The sequence below is a fragment of the Pseudorasbora parva genome, chromosome 25 (assembly GCF_024679245.1).
Source record: "Pseudorasbora parva isolate DD20220531a chromosome 25, ASM2467924v1, whole genome shotgun sequence".
NCBI classification, from domain to species: Eukaryota; Metazoa; Chordata; class Actinopteri; order Cypriniformes; family Gobionidae; genus Pseudorasbora; species Pseudorasbora parva.
The window spans coordinates 33,282,808-33,303,846 of NC_090196.1; the positions used below are offsets into that span (position 1 = coordinate 33,282,808).

General features: G+C 37.0%; 1 protein-coding gene across 1 annotated transcript in view; it reads left to right on the forward strand.

Annotated features, from left to right (window-relative positions):
• itga11b (integrin, alpha 11b) overlaps nucleotides 1-20,982 on the forward strand; it is a 59,354-nt gene extending 38,372 nt beyond the window's left edge. The window contains exons 19-28 of the mRNA XM_067436630.1: nucleotides 772-870; nucleotides 4,273-4,349; nucleotides 4,532-4,615; nucleotides 13,330-13,420; nucleotides 13,576-13,689; nucleotides 16,162-16,245; nucleotides 16,963-17,073; nucleotides 18,020-18,115; nucleotides 19,996-20,109; nucleotides 20,357-20,982. Of these exons, the coding sequence (XP_067292731.1) occupies nucleotides 772-870; nucleotides 4,273-4,349; nucleotides 4,532-4,615; nucleotides 13,330-13,420; nucleotides 13,576-13,689; nucleotides 16,162-16,245; nucleotides 16,963-17,073; nucleotides 18,020-18,115; nucleotides 19,996-20,109; nucleotides 20,357-20,431 (945 nt within the window). The 3' untranslated portion in view covers nucleotides 20,432-20,982. The remainder of the gene's footprint in view (nucleotides 1-771; nucleotides 871-4,272; nucleotides 4,350-4,531; nucleotides 4,616-13,329; nucleotides 13,421-13,575; nucleotides 13,690-16,161; nucleotides 16,246-16,962; nucleotides 17,074-18,019; nucleotides 18,116-19,995; nucleotides 20,110-20,356) is intronic.
• Nucleotides 20,983-21,039: the final 57 nt, after the last annotated feature.

Here is a 21,039-nt window from a genome sequence, read left to right on the forward strand (position 1 = left end):
TTATCCATCATGAGTGGACACGCCCCTGACTGCTGATTGGCTCACTCTCTCTTATCCATCATGAGTGGACACGCCCCCGACTGCTGATTGACTCACTCTCTCTTATCCATCATGAGTGGACACGCCCCTGACTGCTGATTGGCTCACTCTCTCTTATCCATCATGAGTGGACACGCCCCTGACTGCTGATTGGCTCACTCTCTCTTATCCATCATGAGTGGACACGCCCCTGACTGCTGATTGGCTCACTCTCTCTTATCCATCATGAGTGGACACGCCCCTGACTGCTGATTGGCTCACTCTCTCTTATCCATCATGAGTGGACACGCCCCTGACTGCTGATTGACTCACTCTCTCTTATCCATCATGAGTGGACACGCCCCCGACTGCTGATTGGCTCACTCTCTCTTATCCATCATGAGTGGACACGCCCCCGACTGCTGATTGACTCACTCTCTCTTATCCATCATGAGTGGACACGCACCCGACTGCTGATTGGCTCACTCTCTCTTATCCTTCATGAGTGGACACGCCCCTGACTGCTGATTGGCTCACTCTCTCTTATCCATCATGAGTGGACACGCCCCCGACTGCTGATTGACTCACTCTCTCTTATCCTTCATGAGTGGACACGCCCCTGACTGCTGATTGGCTCACTCTCTCTTATCCATCATGAGTGGACACGCCCCCGACTGCTGATTGGCTCACTCTTTAGTTGTGGACAATATAGAAGTGTATTGGACTGAAACTGAAAATGAGTTTGGTTTTCAGGCACCTTCAGACATTGCAATCGAGTGCCCGAACTCTGATGATACAAGTCTCTACCGGACATGCAACGTCAGTGCGCCGTTCATGAGGTCACGCACTCAGGTGAGACGTCTCAAACCTATAACCACTGACTAGGGTGAATATTTCTTATGCAATCAAATGGTAGTTGCAGTGATGCCATTACCTTTATTAAACCATTCAGTTTGGCATATGGCGTGATATTTACATGCTACTTCATAGAAAATGTCCAACAAAACATGGTATTGCCATGATACATTTCCACATTTCTCAAAAAAAAAAATTAATAAAGATGTGGTAAGATTAAAGGGATAGTTCACCCTAAAATGAAAATGTGATGTTTATCTGCTGACCCCCAGTGCATCCATCATGTAGGTGTGTTTGTTTCTTCAGGAGAACACAAATGAAGATTTTTAACTCAACCGTAGCTGTGTGTAGGTCATATAATGCATGTGAATGGGTAACAACTCTATGAGAGTAAAAAAACATGCTTAGACAACATGCACAAAGAGCCCTGTGCCTCATGTCGACACATTGATGTCTTAAGACACAAAGCGATCAGTTTGTGTGAGAAATCGAGCCGTATGTATATCATTTTTTTACCTCAAATACAACGCTATATCCAACAGCCTGGAACACGCGTCACTTCCGGTAAGGTCTGGCTCGTATATCCCCAGAGCGTGTATTATTGACCTTCTTATACCGGAAGTGAAGCGCGTTCCAGGCTGTTGGATATAGCGTTGTATTTGAGGTAAAAAAATGATATACATACGGCTCGATTTCTCACACAAACTGATCGTTTTGTGTCTTAAGACATCAATGTGTCGACATGAGGCACAGGGCTCTTTGTGCATGTTGTCTAACTGTGCGTTCACACTGCCGGTGGCAAGAGCGGCAAGGTGGCCGGAAGTCATTCATTTTCAATGGGAGCCAGGCGGCGAGCTCTGGCAAGAGCGGCGTGGCGCGTCTTGGACGATTTGGGCGTCAAGGAGAGTTGAAATCAGCTCAACTTTATGGTAATGAGCTATGCCGCGGTTCGGCGGCTACCAGTCAGAATGTAGAAGTGCTCCGCTTGAGAGAAATCCAGAGAACGCAGGCCTGTAAACTTTGGTTCCGACCACATTAGTTCCCAAGCAAAATATAAGAAGTTGATCATTGCTGTGCGGGTTTCCCGATCATCTATGACGAGATCATTCATAGTGATGTGTAATTTGTTAAGAAGTCGCACAACACTATTTTATAGGCGCTAGAACACTCGTTGTTCAGCGGGTATGCAATTCATTCTTACTTTCACATTTAAACAATTTCATGAGGTTAATTTATTCCAATCATTTGAGATAAGCAAACCAGTACCCCCACCCCTCCCAATAGGCCGATTATCAACATGCTTGTTTGATTTGCGGCCTCTTTAAATACAGTTTAAAAAAAGAAAAATCATTCGATCTACGTCAGAGCGGCAGCGTGTCCACGAAGCTTTCTACAGCGTCGTTGGCAGGACGGCAAGAGCGAATTTTGACGCTCTCGCCGGCGGTGTGAACGCACAGTAAGCATGTTTTTTTTGCTCTCATAGAATTGTTACCCATTGACATGCATTATATGACCTACACTAGGGATGGCTCGATACCACAATTTTGGCTTCGGTACGGTACCACAATCTAATACCGAAGTACCGATATTAAATCGATACCACACGGTCTGATATTAGCGCGGGTATATTGCACGCGAATGAGAACAATTATGCAAGTTTTGAGTTTATAAAGTGGGAAATTACCACAAATGTTTATTAGTAAATTAATCAGCGAAGCTTATCACATCAAATCAGTCATTTGAAAACTTTCTTGTGAGAAATAATTTCAGCAAAAATCTCTCAAAATTAGCTAAATGCTTCTGGTTTCAAAAGACATCGCACTACACTAAAGCGATCTGAATAATCCTATTCAACATTTCACGCTCGTCTCGGGATGGAGAACGGAAATCATTTGAACACGCAAGCGATTTTATAGCATTTCGTAATAACAGTTACAGGAGACATGAGCTTATAACAACGACACACACACACACACACACACACACACACACGCCTGTCACTTAGTCACGCTCACACATTACACATTAAGTTTCCTTAAACAGTCAAACACACAGAATTATGTACAAATGTCCGTCTTTAGTGAGTATTCACATAAACACAGTCGGTTGTGTCTAACGCGAATGTAAACAGTGCAATAGTACGCGTGCAAATATAATGAGATCTAAATGTCATTGGTTGAAACGAACGCTGGAGATTGTGATATTTGATCTTATGTTAGGCTGTGTGTGTGCGTTGATCAGTGTTAAAAAAACAAAAATGTCTAAATGAGATGGTTTGAATGATTCACTGACCTGTCGATCTCTTCAGAAGTCTTAAAGTCAGGATAGTGACAGATGCTTCTTGGCTAGGTTTGATGGTTCTTCATCAGTTTTATAAGCAAAGTCATTACAAATGTCACTTCTACTCCTCTCTTTATTCATTCGTTTTGGGCATCTTGAGTGAGATTCAACTGCTTTATCCATTTTGTCCGTCTATGTTGTTGTCATATTTGCCGGTTGTTTCGGGTCAGTTGGGGTAGCGCGCTGCCATCTAGCGGTGAACTTCGGAAAAGCAGCATATACCGAAATGTGCCAAATCATGATATCGTACCGTTTTAAATAAAATATATACCGGTATTTTTCCAGTACCGGTATATCGCGCATCCCTAACCTACACACAGCAATGGTTGAGTTAAAAATCTTCATTTGTGTTCTCCTGAAGAAACAAACACACCTACATGTTGGATGCACTGGGGGAGAGCAGATAAACATCACATTTTCATTTTTGGGTGAACTATCCCTTAAACCACTCGATTGCTTGGAAAAACAAATGTCATATGTTGCAATTTGAGAGAACACTTGAATCAATCTACAACAAAACAGAAGCCCGGGGTTGTTGAAAACATGTCTGTAATCCTCCTGACATTAACAGAAGCCACAGAACAGAAAACTCAACACATAAAATCCAGTGATTCTCTTCATATGCAGATATTTATTTATGCCTGTCAGAATGGGGCAGATAGACCATCTTTTCCCCGTTCGTTTTCCACATACCGAAGGTCTGATTCGCGTGTTCGATCAGCCTTTCTCTCAGTGGGATTGTTCCTTAGGTACGTTCTGTGGTAGTTTAGTTTTTCTCTGTGGTTTCCTGAGCTCTTGGTGGGCTGGCGTCGCCCCAGACTCTTCGTTTGACTTCTTGAATTCCCCAAATGTCTCTGGGGCCAGTCGGAAATTCACGGCACCTTCTGTTCAAATCCGGTACAAAGCCGCAATTCCATTAATCACAGCCGGAGCGGCCAATTAGATGACAATGAGAAATGCAGAAGCCATAAATGACTGTAGTATAGAAGAACAGTATGTCCTTTTGTTGTGTTTTGTCTTCTCTGTTGGCTTGTGTTGACGTTTTACTCCTTTATCCAGGTGTATTTTCGACTGGAGTTTGAGTTCAGCAGATCTGTCTTCTTGAACTACATCCAGATCAGCCTCAGGGTCTCCAGGTGAGGTCATGACCTTTGAACCAATGAGAGTCTCATGATCACGCAAGGGTATTTTTATTGATGTATAACATGATGAAATTACTGTTTGCTAACAAGCTCTCAGCCGCAGCGCTTCCAGATGACTTGACTTTCTTGTGGTCTTAGTTAATGGTTTTGTTGAGATGAATCTGTTTTTGTTGCAGTGAAGGGGAAGAGATGTTTCCAGAGGACAACATCAACGACATCTACCACAGTCTGAAATATGAGGCTGATATTCTCTTCACAAGGTAACAAAGTCTATATTCTATGGAGGTAGAAATATGACTAAATGATCTGAATTTGAATTGTATAAATCTGAATTATTGACAAGTGTAATCTAACAAAATTGAATATTATGTTGCATTTTACATAGTTCTGAATTTGAATTTTTTTAAATGTTGAATATAGAACCTTTGAAATTGAACACATCTGAAATGTTTTTGTGTCGAAATTGTTTAGACATGTATTTTCAAACAGCAGATATTTTGTTCTGAATTAGGCTAATCGACTGGAAATATTCAGTTTTTGAAAATACAGATTCAAGATTTCAGATGAAAAAGAAATTCAGATCATCAAATTCAATATTCTAAAATACAGATCATCAAATTCAATATTCTAAAATTCAGATCATCAAATTCAATATTCTAAAATTCAGATCGCAGAAATTCAGATCTTACAGAAAGTAGGCCAGAGGTCATCAGGGAAGAGTAAAGGATGTCAGAAAAATCCAATGGAGCACCATATCTGATCATTTCATTTACTATTTGTAATGGAATAAAGAGAAAAGATCAAACGGCCCTTTTATACTTTTTTGTTTATTTTAGATTAATGCACAGAAAAAGAGATTTCGGCTAGATTTCTCATTTTTCGTGTGGTTTACTGCACAATTAAATAAGGTTGGGTACTGATTAATATTTTATATTTCAGATAAACATTTTTTTCTGTGAAACGGGTTAAGTTGCACAGAAAAGTTGCTTGATCTAGGACCTGCCCAGTACAGTTTAAGAAGCGGTATCTTCTACTGCTATAAGACTACTATTTTGTTGAACAGACCTGGGCTGAATCTGAAATCGCCCCCTATACCCTCAATACCTGCAAACAAGTTTCAAAATCCGGCCTATCAGGTAGAGAACAGAGTAAATTGTATGTACTGTACAGTGTATTGGGGGGATTTTTGGTGGTATAAATATATTGATTCTGTAGTAATATTCTCATCAGTGTTCTATCAGCTTTTACATAGGCCTGCTTAAATCTGCATATTTGTGATATTTACCCCAGGGCGTTATGTCATTTTATAAAGGCCATTTTTTAAAATCTTATTAAATGTATGCATTTCATGTTCAATTCTTACATTTGATTAATAAATGCAGTTATATTAGTAAGACACTAGGGCTTTTACCAATCAAATTAATTAATTTAAACTGCAAAAATAAAACAGCAATGAATAATGTTATGAGATTGATGTTCTAAATGTTTGAATATACAAATAAAAAAATGCAATGATACTTTTAAACATGAAACTAAACCGCCAATAGGTGGCAGCAAGTGATCGTCTTAATGAGTGAGTCATTGAGTCGTTCATTCAAATGATTCATTCAAAACGCTGATTCATTCAGTTCAAAACACCGCGCTGAGTGTTGTTCCTTTGGAACTATATTCGTCGGTGAAATCATAGTTGAAAAAAAAAAGGTTTTTGAGTCTAAAATGTAAGTACCTAATAATGAATTATGCTACACAATTCACAAATGCAATGTAGCTATTTGAAATCGTTTAGATTGCTGCTCACTTGTTTTGATTTCTCCACGAATGTCTCACAAAGAGACTTTGTTACCAGAGATACACTCCATTATCAGTCGCTGTTTACATTGAATATAATAATAAATAAATTATCTGGTTATTTTAATGTTTTATTTGTCCTGTCGGGAAAGTAAAACCCTCTTTGATTTGTCCCAGACAAAGATAATGTGGAGCCCTTACAGTCAGCCCTGTGTGTTCATTCATGATTTCTCTCGTGCTGTAAAGCGGAGGTGATTGGTTCATGTCATGAGCGCTGCCGTTTGCTTGAACCGAGGGCTACAGTGATCTGTGACTGTCACGCCATAGACTGTTAAAAAATAGGTCACGCATCATTAGAGCATTATTATTGTTAACAACTTCACCCCCCACCCCCAAAAGAAAACTCATTCATCTACATTCATTCACTTGTTCGAGTTAACTGTATTAGTGGACTAAAGTAGGGAATAGTGAGGGTTTATGGGGGCGATTTTGGATTCAACCCTGGAGAACGACAGATGACGTCAAACGCTTAGATTTTCTTCACTAATCAGCGATTTGTAAATCACGCACGAAAAATGAGAAATCTAGCCGAAATCTCTTTTTCTGTGCATTAATCTAAAATAAACAAAAAAGTATAAAGGGGTTGTTTGATCTTTTCTCTTTCTTCCATTACAAATAGGAAATGAAATGATCAGATGGTGCTCCGTTGGATTTTTCTGACATCCTTTACTCTTCCCTGATGACCTCTGGCCTACTTTCTGTAAGATCTGAATTTCTGCGATCTGAATTTTAGAATATTGAATTTGATGATCTGAATTTTAGAATATTGAATTTGATGATCTGTATTTTAGAATATTGAATTTGATGATCTGAATTTCTGCGATCTGAATTTTAGATGATTGAATTTGATGATCTGTATTTTAGAATATTGAATTTGATGATCTGAATTTCTGCGATCTGAATTTTAGATGATTGAATTTGATGATCTGTATTTTAGAATATTGAATTTGATGATCTGAATTTCTGCGATCTGAATTTTAGAACATTGAATTTGATGATCTGAATTTTAGAACATTGAATTTGATGATCTGAATTTCTGCGATCTGAATTTTAGAACATTGAATTTGATGATCTGAATTTCTGCGATCTGAATTTTAGAACATTGAATTTGATGATCTGAATTTTAGATGATTGAATTTGATGATCTGAATTTTAGAATATTGAATTTGATGATCTGTATTTTAGAATATTGAATTTGATGATCTGAATTTTAGATGATTGAATTTGATGATCTGAATTTTAGAACATTGAATTTGATGATCTGAATTTTAGAACATTGAATTTGATGATCTGAATTTTAGAATATTGAATTTGATGATCTGAATTTTAGATGATTGAATTTGATGATCTGAATTTTAGAATATTGAATTTGATGATCTGAATTTTAGAATATTGAATTTGATGATCTGAATTTTAGAATATTGAATTTGATGATCTGAATTTTAGAATATTGAATTTGATGATCTGAATTTTAGAATATTGAATTTGATGATCTGTATTTTAGATGATTGAATTTGATGATCTGAATTTTAGAAAATTGAATTTGATGATCTGAATTTTAGAATATTGAATTTGATGATCTGAATTTTAGAATATTGAATTTGATGATCTGTATTTTAGAATATTGAATTTGATGATCTGTATTTTAGAATATTGAATTTGATGATCTGAATTTCTTCTTCATCTGAAATCTTGGATCTGTATTTTAGAATATTGAATTTGATGATCTGAATTTCTTCTTCATCTGAAATCTTGAATCTGTATTTTCAAAAACTGAATATTTCCAGTCGATTAATTCAGAACAAAATATCTGCTGTTTGAAAATACATGTCTAAACAATTTCGACACAAAAACATTTCAGATGTGTTCAATTTCAAAGGTTCTATATTCAACATTTTAAAAAATTCAAATTCAGAACTATGTAAAATGCAACATAATATTCAATTTTGTTAGATTACACTTGTCAATAATTCAGATTTATACAATTCAAATTCAGATCATTTTGTCATATTTCTAGCTCCATAATATTTAGCATAAGAAAATTATACAGCTCTGGAAAAAATCAAGAGACCACTTAATAACATTGAGAAAACAATGTTAAGTGGTCTCTAAATATTTTCTAGAGCTGTATATCTTTTTTTTTTTATAGATAACTATTGCTATTGTAATGTGAAAAAATAACTGTAGAACCTTCTATTAAACATTTTAATAAAATATGAATAGTCCAAAAACAGACTTTTAAAGGATTAGTTCACCCAAAAATGAAAATCATTACAGAATTTACCCTCAAGCCATCATAGGTGTATAGGACTTTCTTCTTTCAGCCAAACACAATCAGAGTTATATTTAAAAAAAAATATCCTGGCTCTTCCAGGCAATAATGGCAGTGAATGGTAACATGAATGGTATTCTGAAGCCCAAAAAAGTGCATCCATCCATCATAAAAGTAATCCAGACGACTCCAGGGGGTTAATTAAGGCCTTCTGAAGGGAAGCCATGTGTTTTTTATTAAGAAAAAAATCCATAATTAGAATGTAGGACGTATGATATATGGTGTAGGATATAGGACATATGTCTTAGGATGTAGGACGTATGAAGTAGGATATAGGACATATGAAGTAGGATAAAGGACATATGAAGTAGGATATAGGACATATGAAGTAGGATATAGGACATATGTCTTAGGATGTAGGACGTATGAAGTAGGATATAGGACATATGAAGTAGGATAAAGGACATATGAAGTAGGATATAGGACATATGAAGTAGGATATAGGACATATGTCTTAGGATATAGGACATATGAAGTAGGATATAGGACATATGAAGTAGGATAAAGGACATATGAAGTAGGATATAGGACATATGAAGTAGGATATAGGACATATGAAGTAGGATATAGGACATATGAAGTAGGATATAGGACATATGAAGTAGGATAAAGGACATATGTCTTAGGATATAGGACATATGAAGTAGGATATAGGACATATGAAGTAGGATAAAGGACATATGAAGTAGGATATAGGACATATGAAGTAGGATATAGGACATATGAAGTAGGATATAGGACATATGAAGTAGGATATAGGACATATGAAGTAGGATATAGGACATATGAAGGACATATGAAGTAGGATAAAGGACATATGAAGTAGGATATAGGACATATGAAGTAGGATATAGGACATATGAAGTAGGATAAAGGACATATGAAGTAGGATAAAGGACATATGAAGTAGGATATAGGACATATGAAGTAGGATATAGGACATATGAAGTAGGATATAGGACATATGAAGTAGGATAAAGGACATATGTCTTAGGATATAGGACATATGAAGTAGGATATAGGACATATGAAGTAGGATAAAGGACATATGAAGTAGGATATAGGACATATGAAGTAGGATATAGGACATATGAAGTAGGATATAGGACATATGAAGTAGGATATAGGACATATGAAGTAGGATAAAGGACATATGTCTTAGGATATAGGACATATGAAGTAGGATATAGGACATATGAAGTAGGATAAAGGACATATGAAGTAGGATATAGGACATATGAAGTAGGATATAGGACATATGAAGTAGGATATAGGACATATGAAGTAGGATATAGGACATATGAAGTAGGATATAGGACATATGAAGTAGGATATAGGACATATGAAGTAGGATATAGGACATATGAAGTAGGATATAGGACATATGAAGTAGGATAAAGGACATATGTCTTAGGATATAGGACATATGAAGTAGGATATAGGACATATGAAGTAGGAAGTAGGAAATAGGACATATGAAGTAGGATATAGGACATATGAAGTAGGATATAGGACATATGAAGTAGGATGTAGGACATATGAAGTAGGATAAAGGACATATGTCTTAGGATATAGGACATATGAAGTAGGAAGTAGGAAATAGGACATATGAAGTAGGATATAGGACATATGAAGTAGGAAGTAGGATATAGGACATATGAAGTAGGATATAGGACATGAAGTAAAATATAGGATGTATGTCTTAGGATATACGACATATGAAGTAGGATATAGGACATATGAAGTAGGATATAGGACATATGAAGTAGGATATAGGACATATGAAGTAGGATGTAGGACGTATGAAGGACATATGAAGTAGGATATAGGACATATGAAGTAGGATGTAGGACGTATGAAGTAGGATATAGGACATATGTCTTAGGATGTAGGACGTATGAAGTAGGATATAGGACATGTGAAGTAGGATATAGGACATATGAAGTAGGATGTAGGACATATGAAGTAGGATATAGGACATATGTCTTAGGATGTAGGACGTATGAAGTAGGATATAGGACATATGTCTTAGGATGTAGGACGTATGAAGTAGGATATAGGACATATGTCTTAGGATGTAGGACGTATGAAGTAGGATATAGGACATATGAAGTAGGATATAGGACATATGAAGTAGGATGTAGGACATATGAAGTAGGATATAGGACATATGTCTTAGGATGTAGGACGTATGAAGTAGGATATAGGACATGTGAAGTAGGATATAGGACATATGAAGTAGGATAAAGGACATATGTCTTAGGATATAGGACATGAAGTAAAATATAGGATGTATGTCTTAGGATATACGACATATGAAGTAGGATATAGGACATATGAAGTAGGATGTAGGACGTATGAAGTAGGATATAGGACATATGAAGTAGGATGTAGGACGTATGAAGTAGGATAAAGGACATATGTCTTAGGATATAGGACATATGAAGTAGGATAAAGGACATATGAAGTAGGATATAGGACATGAAGTAAAATATAGGATGTATGTCTTAGGATATAGGACATATGAAGTAGGATATAGGACATATGAAGTAGGATATAGGACATGAAGTAAAATATAGGATGTATGTCTTAGGATATAGGACATATGAAGTAGGATATAGGACATATGAAGTAGGATATAGGACATATGAAGGACATATGAAGTAGGATATAGGACATATGAAGTAGGATATAGGACATATGAAGTAGGATATAGGACATATGAAGGACATATGAAGTAGGATATAGGACATATGAAGTAGGATATAGGACATATGAAGTAGGATATAGGACATATGAAGTAGGATATAGGACATATGAAGTAGGATATAGGACATATGAAGTAGGAAGTAGGAAATAGGACATATGAAGTAGGATATAGGACATATGAAGTAGGAAGTAGGATATAGGACATATGAAGTAGGATATAGGACATGAAGTAAAATATAGGATGTATGTCTTAGGATATACGACATATGAAGTAGGATATAGGACATATGAAGTAGGATATAGGACATATGAAGTAGGATATAGGACATATGAAGTAGGATGTAGGACGTATGAAGGACATATGAAGTAGGATATAGGACATATGAAGTAGGATGTAGGACGTATGAAGTAGGATATAGGACATATGTCTTAGGATGTAGGACGTATGAAGTAGGATATAGGACATGTGAAGTAGGATATAGGACATATGAAGTAGGATGTAGGACATATGAAGTAGGATATAGGACATATGTCTTAGGATGTAGGACGTATGAAGTAGGATATAGGACATATGAAGTAGGATGTAGGACGTATGAAGTAGGATATAGGACATATGTCTTAGGATGTAGGACGTATGAAGTAGGATATAGGACATATGAAGTAGGATATAGGACATATGAAGTAGGATGTAGGACATATGAAGTAGGATATAGGACATATGTCTTAGGATGTAGGACGTATGAAGTAGGATATAGGACATGTGAAGTAGGATATAGGACATATGAAGTAGGATAAAGGACATATGTCTTAGGATATAGGACATGAAGTAAAATATAGGATGTATGTCTTAGGATATACGACATATGAAGTAGGATATAGGACATATGAAGTAGGATGTAGGACGTATGAAGTAGGATATAGGACATATGAAGTAGGATGTAGGACGTATGAAGTAGGATAAAGGACATATGTCTTAGGATATAGGACATATGAAGTAGGATAAAGGACATATGAAGTAGGATATAGGACATGAAGTAAAATATAGGATGTATGTCTTAGGATATAGGACATATGAAGTAGGATATAGGACATATGAAGTAGGATATAGGACATGAAGTAAAATATAGGATGTATGTCTTAGGATATAGGACATATGAAGTAGGATATAGGACATATGAAGGACATATGAAGTAGGATATAGGACATATGAAGTAGGATATAGGACATATGAAGTAGGATATAGGACATATGAAGGACATATGAAGTAGGATATAGGACATATGAAGTAGGATATAGGACATATGAAGTAGGATATAGGACATATGAAGGACATATGAAGTAGGATATAGGACATATGAAGGACATATGAAGTAGGATATAGGACATATGAAGTAGGATATAGGACATATGAAGGACATATGAAGTAGGATATAGGACATATGAAGTAGGATATAGGACATATGTCTTAGGATATAGGACATGAAGTAAAATATAGGACGTTTGTCTTAGGATATAGGACAAATGAAGTAGGATATATGATGTATGACTTTAGGATGTATCACATAGGACGTATGATGTAGGACATATGACATAGGATGTATGAAGTAGGACATATGACTTATGACGTAAGACACAGGACGCATGAAGTTAGATATAGGACATATGAAGTAGGGCATATGATGTAGAATGTTTAATGTTGGATGTATGATGTTGGAGATAGGACATATGACTTAGGCGTAGGCATAGCATAAGCTTAGGCGAGTATTTACTAAATATTAATCTCCAACACGCTTTCATACATCTGCTCTCACATCAACACACGTGTCGTGGTGCTATTGTGAATGTGCATTGGAGATTAATATTTTGTAAATAAAGTGGTAAATTATCTTCTGAAGATGAACGAAAATGTTACAGGTTTGGAATGCCATGAGGGTGATTAATTAATGACAGATTTTTTAACTAACCCTTTAATAAGTAACTAATTAACATTCATGGGAATTAATAGGACCTTATTTTAAAGTGTTACCGCAGTTCTTTAATATTAAATCACTGATACTGTGAGTCAGGACGGTCTCTTTCTTTCAGAGACTCCAGTTCGTCCCATTTTGAGATCAAACCTGAGCTTGTCCAGAACGTCCCTGTTGGGACTGGACCGCCCTTCAACCTCTCTTATCAGGTGGGCTCTCCATATCCAAACCAAGCCAGGTTTTAAATGATATTCTTCATAATGAATCAGACAACTTCTTCATACGCTGTGCATTTGAACAAAATAAATATTTCCTTTGGACGTCTCAGATGTTTCTGCTTAAACAGAACCCATTTGTTTTCCAGATCCAGAATCTTGGCCTATTCCCCGTCTCTGAGCTTCTCTTCACACTAAACGTCTTCACCGTGACCAGAAACGCAGACACTCTCCTGCACCTCTCAGACTTGGATATCGATCAGGTGCATTTATAGTTCACTTATTTATATTTTCATAATATCTCATCACTGAATTTCAGCCTCAAACTACAAAATGAAAAAATAAAAAAATAAAAAAATCTTGTGCTTAAACTATTAAGTGAGTTTATGCTTAAAGCTATGGAATCTTTTTTCTGCCACGGAATAAAAAAGGTAATCTGACTTTTTGCACAACTGCAAGTTTATATCTCACAACTCTGACTTTTTATTCACAACTCTGACTTTATCATTCGCAATTCTGAGTTTATTTTTCACATTTTCGAGTTAAAATCTCGCAACACTAACTTTATTTTTCACAATATCGAGTTTATATCTCGCAACTCTGACCTTATTTTTTTGCAATTCCATGTTTATATCTCGCAATTCTGACTTTATTTTTGGCAATTCTGAGTTTATATCTCACAATTCTGACTTTATTTTTGGCAATTCTGAGTTTATATCTCACAATTCCGACTTTATTTTTGGCAATTCTGTACGATATAAACTCTGACTTTATTATTCGCAATTCCGAGTTTATATCGTCCAACTCTGACTTTAGTATTTGCAATACCGAGTTTATATCGTCCAACTCTGACTTTATTATTCGCAATACCAAGTTTATATCTGGCAATTCCGAGTTTATAACTTACAACTCTGACTTTATTATTCGCAATACCGAGTTAATATCGTCCAACTCTGACTTTATTATTCGCAATACCGAGTTAATATCGTCCAACTCTGACTTTATTATTCGCAATACCGAGTTTATATCTTACAACTCTGACTTTATTATTCGCAATACCGAGTTAATATCGTCCAACTCTGACTTTATTATTCGCAATACAGAGTTAATATCGTCCAACTCTGACTTTATTATTCGCAATACCGAGTTTATATCGTCCAACTCTGACTTTATTATTCGCAATACCGAGTTTATATCTTACAACTCTGACTTTATTATTCGCAATACCGAGTTAATATCTTACAACTCTGACTTTATTATTCGCAATACCGAGTTAATATCGTCCAACTCTGACTTTATTATTCGCAATACCGAGTTTATATCGTCCAACTCTGACTTTATTATTCGCAATACCGAGTTTATATCTTACAACTCTGACTTTATTATTCGCAATACCGAGTTAATATCGTCCAACTCTGACTTTATTATTCGCAATACAGAGTTAATATCGTCCAACTCTGACTTTATTATTCGCAATACCGAGTTTATATCGTCCAACTCTGACTTTATTATTCGCAATACCGAGTTTATATCTTACAACTCTGACTTTAGTATTTGCAATACCGAGTTAATATCGTCCAACTCTGACTTTATTATTCGCAATACCGAGTTTATATCGTCCAACTCTGACTTTATTATTCGCAATACCGAGTTTATATCTTACAACTCTGACTTTATTATTCGCAATACTGAGTTTATATCGTCCAACTCTGACTTTATTATTCGCAATACTGAGTTTATATCGTCCAACTCTGACTTTATTATTCGCAATACCGAGTTTATATCTGGCAATTCCGATTTTATATCTTACAACTCTGACTTTATTATTCGCAATACCGAGTTTATATCTGGCAATTCCGATTTTATAACTTACAACTCTGACTTTATTATTCGCAAAACCGAGTTAATATCGTCCAACTCTGACTTTATTATTCGCAATACCGAGTTAATATCGTCCAACTCTGACTTTATTATTCGCAATACCGAGTTTATATCGTCCAACTCTGACTTTATTATTCGCAATACCGAGTTAATATCGTCCAACTCTGACTTTATTATTCGCAATACCAAGTTTATATCTGGCAATTCCGAGTTTATAACTTACAACTCTGACTTTATTATTCGCAAAACCGAGTTAATATCGTCCAACTCTGACTTTAGTATTCGCAATACCGAGTTTATATCGTCCAACTCTGACTTTATTATTCGCAATACCGAGTTTATATCTTACAGCTCTGACTTTATTATTCCCAATACCAAGTTTATATCTTACAGCTCTGACTTTATTATTCCCAATACCAAATTTATATCGGCCAACTCTGACTTTATTATTCGCAATACCGAGTTTATATCTGGCAATTCCGAGTTTATATCTTACAACTCTGACTTTATTCACAGGGAAAGCCAGTTTTTTTTTTTTTTTTGAAGATATTTGTTCTTGTTTCAAGCATAAAGTCACTTAATTTGATAACATCTTCAGTCATTTTGCAAATTTGTTTGTAAATATGAAACTGAACAATGAGCCAATGTTGTTGCAAACGAATCCTTTAACTGCTTCCAGAGCTTGTTATTTCATCTCATAAGGCAAGTGTTCTGTTTATCCAGTTTATTTGAGTTGGAACATCAATCAGTAGTTCTGTTTTAGCAAGTGGTGTTCTTATGTAAATCCTCATCAGTTTTATTATCAAGAGAAGCTTGTGGCGTGTGTGTTTAAGACCTCTGTTTGCACGTCTCAGATGGCTGGATCGCACTGCAATGTTCCACGTGTCATCACCGCCGGCTCGTCCTCGCAGGAAGACCTCTCTCTCAACCCGCACATGGTAAACTTTGCTCTTTTTTACACTTCTTCCAAACTTCTTCAGAAGTTTTGTGATAAAGTAACTGCCTCCATCTGCTGGGAAACAGCAAAAGTGACAAGCTTGATGAAAACAAACCACCCGGCCTGCTGCATCACATTCAGTTGGCTAGAGATAACAAGACCGTTTGTGTGCGACTCTATATGTGCTCCAAATTGGAAATGATTCACTCCGTCACAGTTTTAGCAGTTTTCTCTCTGGCTCATTCAGTTTCCAAGTGTGACATGATCAAAGCCGTTTTTAAAGAGGACTAGCTGCTTTTTTTACATGTTCATCTTTCTTTAGTGTGTAATGTTGCTGTTCTTCTCTATATCAGTGTCAGTGTTTTTTTTTCCTGGAACCAAAACGTCACAATATTCCTCGTTTAAATAATGAATACGCAGATTAAAAGGGCAGAGCCTGGTTAAGTTAGTAGTGACAGTTATGGTAAGAGGCGGGACATTTCACAAACACGTTGGAATTAAGCGCTTGACCAATCACAACACACCGCTCCAGCTAACCAATCAGAGCACATTGAGCTTTTCAGAAGAAAGGGCTTCATAGAGACAGGAAGTAAACAGAGCGTTACTGACAGACTGGGAAGAGAGGATCTGCAACAATGCAGAATGTAAGGAAAATATTCAACATTTAAGATGGAAAACCTGCTCTATTCCACTCATATTGTGCTCTTTGTGTTCACAGAATGTGTCCACCAGCGATACAGTGTTTGCTCAGTGTATAATCAATCTGCTGCCCCAAGGAGATGTTAGCATCACCGCGACAGGATGGCTCAATTTTCACACTTTATTAGCCGTGAGTATTTTCTTTCAACCCTGCCAGTCCTTATCGTTTTTCCAAGAAAGTTGTATACGGCATTTGCCTGGTTGCAACATTTTAGGTTTTACAGATTTAACTTAAAGGGATAGTTCACCCATAAATGAGCCTGTGATGTTTATCTGCTGACCTCCAGTGCATCCAACATGTAGGTGTGTTTGTTTCTTCAGGAGAACACAAATGAAGATTTTTAACTCAGCCGTTGCAGTCTGCCAGTCATAATGCATGTGAATGGGTAACAACTCTATGAGAGTAAAAAAACATGCTTAGACAACATGCACACACACCCTGCTGCTCGTGACGACACATTGATGTCTTAAGACACGAACCGATCGGTTTCTGTGAGAAACACAGCAGTATTTGTTTTTTGTTTTTTACTTTTTTACCGCCATTACTTCAGTGTGTCATCACGAGCATTAGGGGTTTTGTGCATGTTGTCTAAGCATGTTTTTTTACTCTCATAGAGTTGTTACCCATTCACATCATTATGACTGCCAGACTGCAACGGCTGAGTTAAAAATCTTCATTTGTGTTCTCCTGAAGAAACAAACACACCTACATGTTGGACGCCCTGGGGGTCAGCAGATAAACATCACAGGCTCATTTTTGGGTGAACTATCCCTTTAAACATACATTTCATTAACTGAAATATATACCAAATTACTAAAAACTGGGAATTATGGAAACGTAATCTTATGGTGTCTAAAGCAGACCATCGAAATAAAGTGTAACCATGAATTTTTTTTATTTATTTTTTGTGTAGACCCTCACGGTAAACATGGTAAAAAATGGTTTGACGAGTGCAGTTGAAATTGCATTGTATGTATTAAAGCAGAAAGTTGGTGCGGAACATTTCAAAGTGGTCTTTGAGCCATTTTGTGCAGAGATGCAATTGATTCCAATTGCCCTTCCTCTCATCCCTCAGATGAAGTTTAAACGGTTAGATTTGGTCATGACAGGCGCAGTTGAGTTGAGTCCCTCCAGTCCGATGTTCCTCCATGAGGAACGACCCATGAGACACGTGAGTACACTGTAAAACTCAAAACTACACTTTTGAGCTTGCTTTATTTCATTTGTTTGTGCACATGCAGGGTTGTAATGAGAGAGACAGACCCGTTGTTTACAGAATTTATCATAGGTTTTTCCTTAAAGGGTTTGCACGTTTTGTTGAAGGCAATTGAGGCCTTTCTGATACACTCTTAAAAAATAAAGGTTCTAATATTGGCTGCGTCCGAAACCTGGAAAATGCTGCCCTCGGAGGACACACTTTAAGGCAGGAAGGCCTCAAGGCACATCCGAATCTAATGTTTGCATCAGTTCCTGCCTTCTCAGAGACCTTCATCTGATGGATTTTTGAAGGCAGCACAGATGTATCCTTCACTGCCTTTGATTTCCCACAATCCTGTGCTTTCCATTCAGTCACAGCTGAGCTGGAGAAAAAAATATGGCGTCCGAAAGTTGCGTTTTCTGGTCAGTTTGTGTGTAAATGTACGTTTTTGACCAACATATTCCCCATCTGATGTAAATTCTAGCGATAACTTACTAATGTAGTAATATGTGTTTAGTTCTCACCAAAGCTCTCTCTCTATTTTGCTGTAGATCATCATTAAACTGTTACACTGCCTTAGAAGTCTGTCCGAAATTAGTTTCGTGAGGTGCCTTCATGCACAAAACACTGCCTTACAAACCATTGTCGGAGAAGGCAGCGAGGGAACAAGTCAGCTGTCTAGGTTTTGGACGCAGCCATTGGGTTTTTGCAGCCATAGATGAACCAGATCGTTTGCCCCAAAGAAACTTTCAGGGAAAAGTAAACCTGTTTCCACTATAAAAAAACCTGGAATGTAATGTTAAAGGTTCTTTGTGGAACCATCATTGCTAATAAAGGACAAATTCTTCTGGAGAATCCCTCAAATCACATGCTGCCCCCTTCTGGTACAAGGGATAGTTCACCCATAAATGAGCCTGTGATGTTTATCTGCTGACCTCCAGGGCATCCAGCATGTAGGTGTGTTTGTTTCTTCAGGAGAACACAAATGAAAAGTTTTAACTCAGCAATTGCAGTCTGCCAGTCATAATGCATGTGAATGGGTAACAACTCTGAGACCAAAAAAAACATGCTTAGACAACATGAACACAAACCCTTCTGCTCCTGACGACACATTGATGTCTTAAGACACGAACCGATCGGTTTCTGTGAGAAACACAGCAGTATTTAGTGTGGGTTTTTTACCTCATATCAGACGAATCTCATCTAGTGTTCCCATCCGCCATTACTTCTGTCTGTTAAGGTCAAACTGGCGAAATCATAGATGTATATTATGTAGATGCCTCATTCGACCGATCCGCGCAGGCACTAATGAGTTATATGATCGCACCAGTTTGACCTTAACAGACAGAAGTAATGGCGGATGGGAACACTAGATGAGATTCGTCTGATATGAGGTAAAAAAATAAAATAAATACTGTTGTGTTTCTCACAGAAACCGATCGGTTCGTGTCTTAAGACATCAATGTGTCGTCACGAGCAGCAGGGTTTGTGTTCATGTTGCCTAAGCATGTTTTTTTTTTACTCTCATAAAGTTGTTACCCATTCACAAGCATTATGACTGGCAGACTGCAACGGCTGAGTTAAAAATCTTCATTTGTGTTCTCCTGAAGAAACAAACACACCTGCTGGATGTACTGGGGGTCAGCAGATAAACATCACACTTTCATTTTTAGTTGAACTAAGCCTTTAAACATACAAATGGCTAACAGGCTTTTTACTGGATAACCCGTGCAAAAGACAGTATATGTTAGTCAACTTTAAATAAATTACACACACAGATCTTATAACACCCTCATATCCATGAGACCAAATCTGAGAATTAGATTTAAATGTTGCGTATTCTGGGTCCGTAGATAATCCTGGAGATTAGGAAGGAGGACGAATACAGAATTCCCATCTGGGTGATTGTTGGAAGCACACTGGGAGGACTACAACTTCTGGCCCTGCTGGTACTGGCGCTCTGGAAGGTTTGGGACGGATTTTACTGAAAGTTACCAAGCAAAGTTTCCTACTGAAATCCTTTTATCCAGAGCCAGTCCTAAATTCTGCCCATATGTTGCCACTCTCTTTTACCTTCGATTAAGTAGAGCTAAATTTACATATCAAAACACTTATTTACATAATAACAAACATGTATTTTAGGGTTTGTTTGAGGTTAAATCTCCTGGGACGCTTCCACTAAAACAAGTCACTGTTTTCCTCTTTCGTCCACAGCTTGGATTCTTCCACAGGCAAAGAAGAAAGAGAGACGAGCAGGCGACCAATGAGAAGACAGCAGAGGATCGGTAACCGCATGGCAACTGCATGGCAACCTCCTCAGCCAATCACTCAGGGACTCTCCAGACACGGGTGTGTGTCAGCTAATCAGTTGCTCTCGAGCACTGCCACGCCCCCTCCAACAGTCTGACCAATCAGCTCGCTTTGTGCTGCCAATTAAGATGAACATGTGAAGAGGCACAAGTTTCATCAAGTGTGAGACTTTTAAACCCAGGCCAAAAAGAGTTGGAAAGAACTACTCCATGACAAAATAAATATATATATATTGAATAGGCTTCAGTTTTTTGGTGCTGATAAAATGTTTGTGTATCATGAAACAAATGTCGGATTGTGGAACAGACTTTTTTGCTGCAGCATAAATTCAAGCTGATGCACTTGCACATTGTAAAGAATTTTGAACTTGAAATATGTAAATATGAAAAAGTTCAGCAATATAATGCAACACGAATATTTAACCATAAAATTATTAATATCATGCACTTTTGTTGCCACTTACATCTGTTCATGATGTATCATCATTTTTTATACGATATGAGAATCACTGCCGCTGGAATTGAAAGTATTCATGTGTATTTCTGTTTTTTTAATCATTTGAAACTGATTAAGGGTAGTTGAAATAA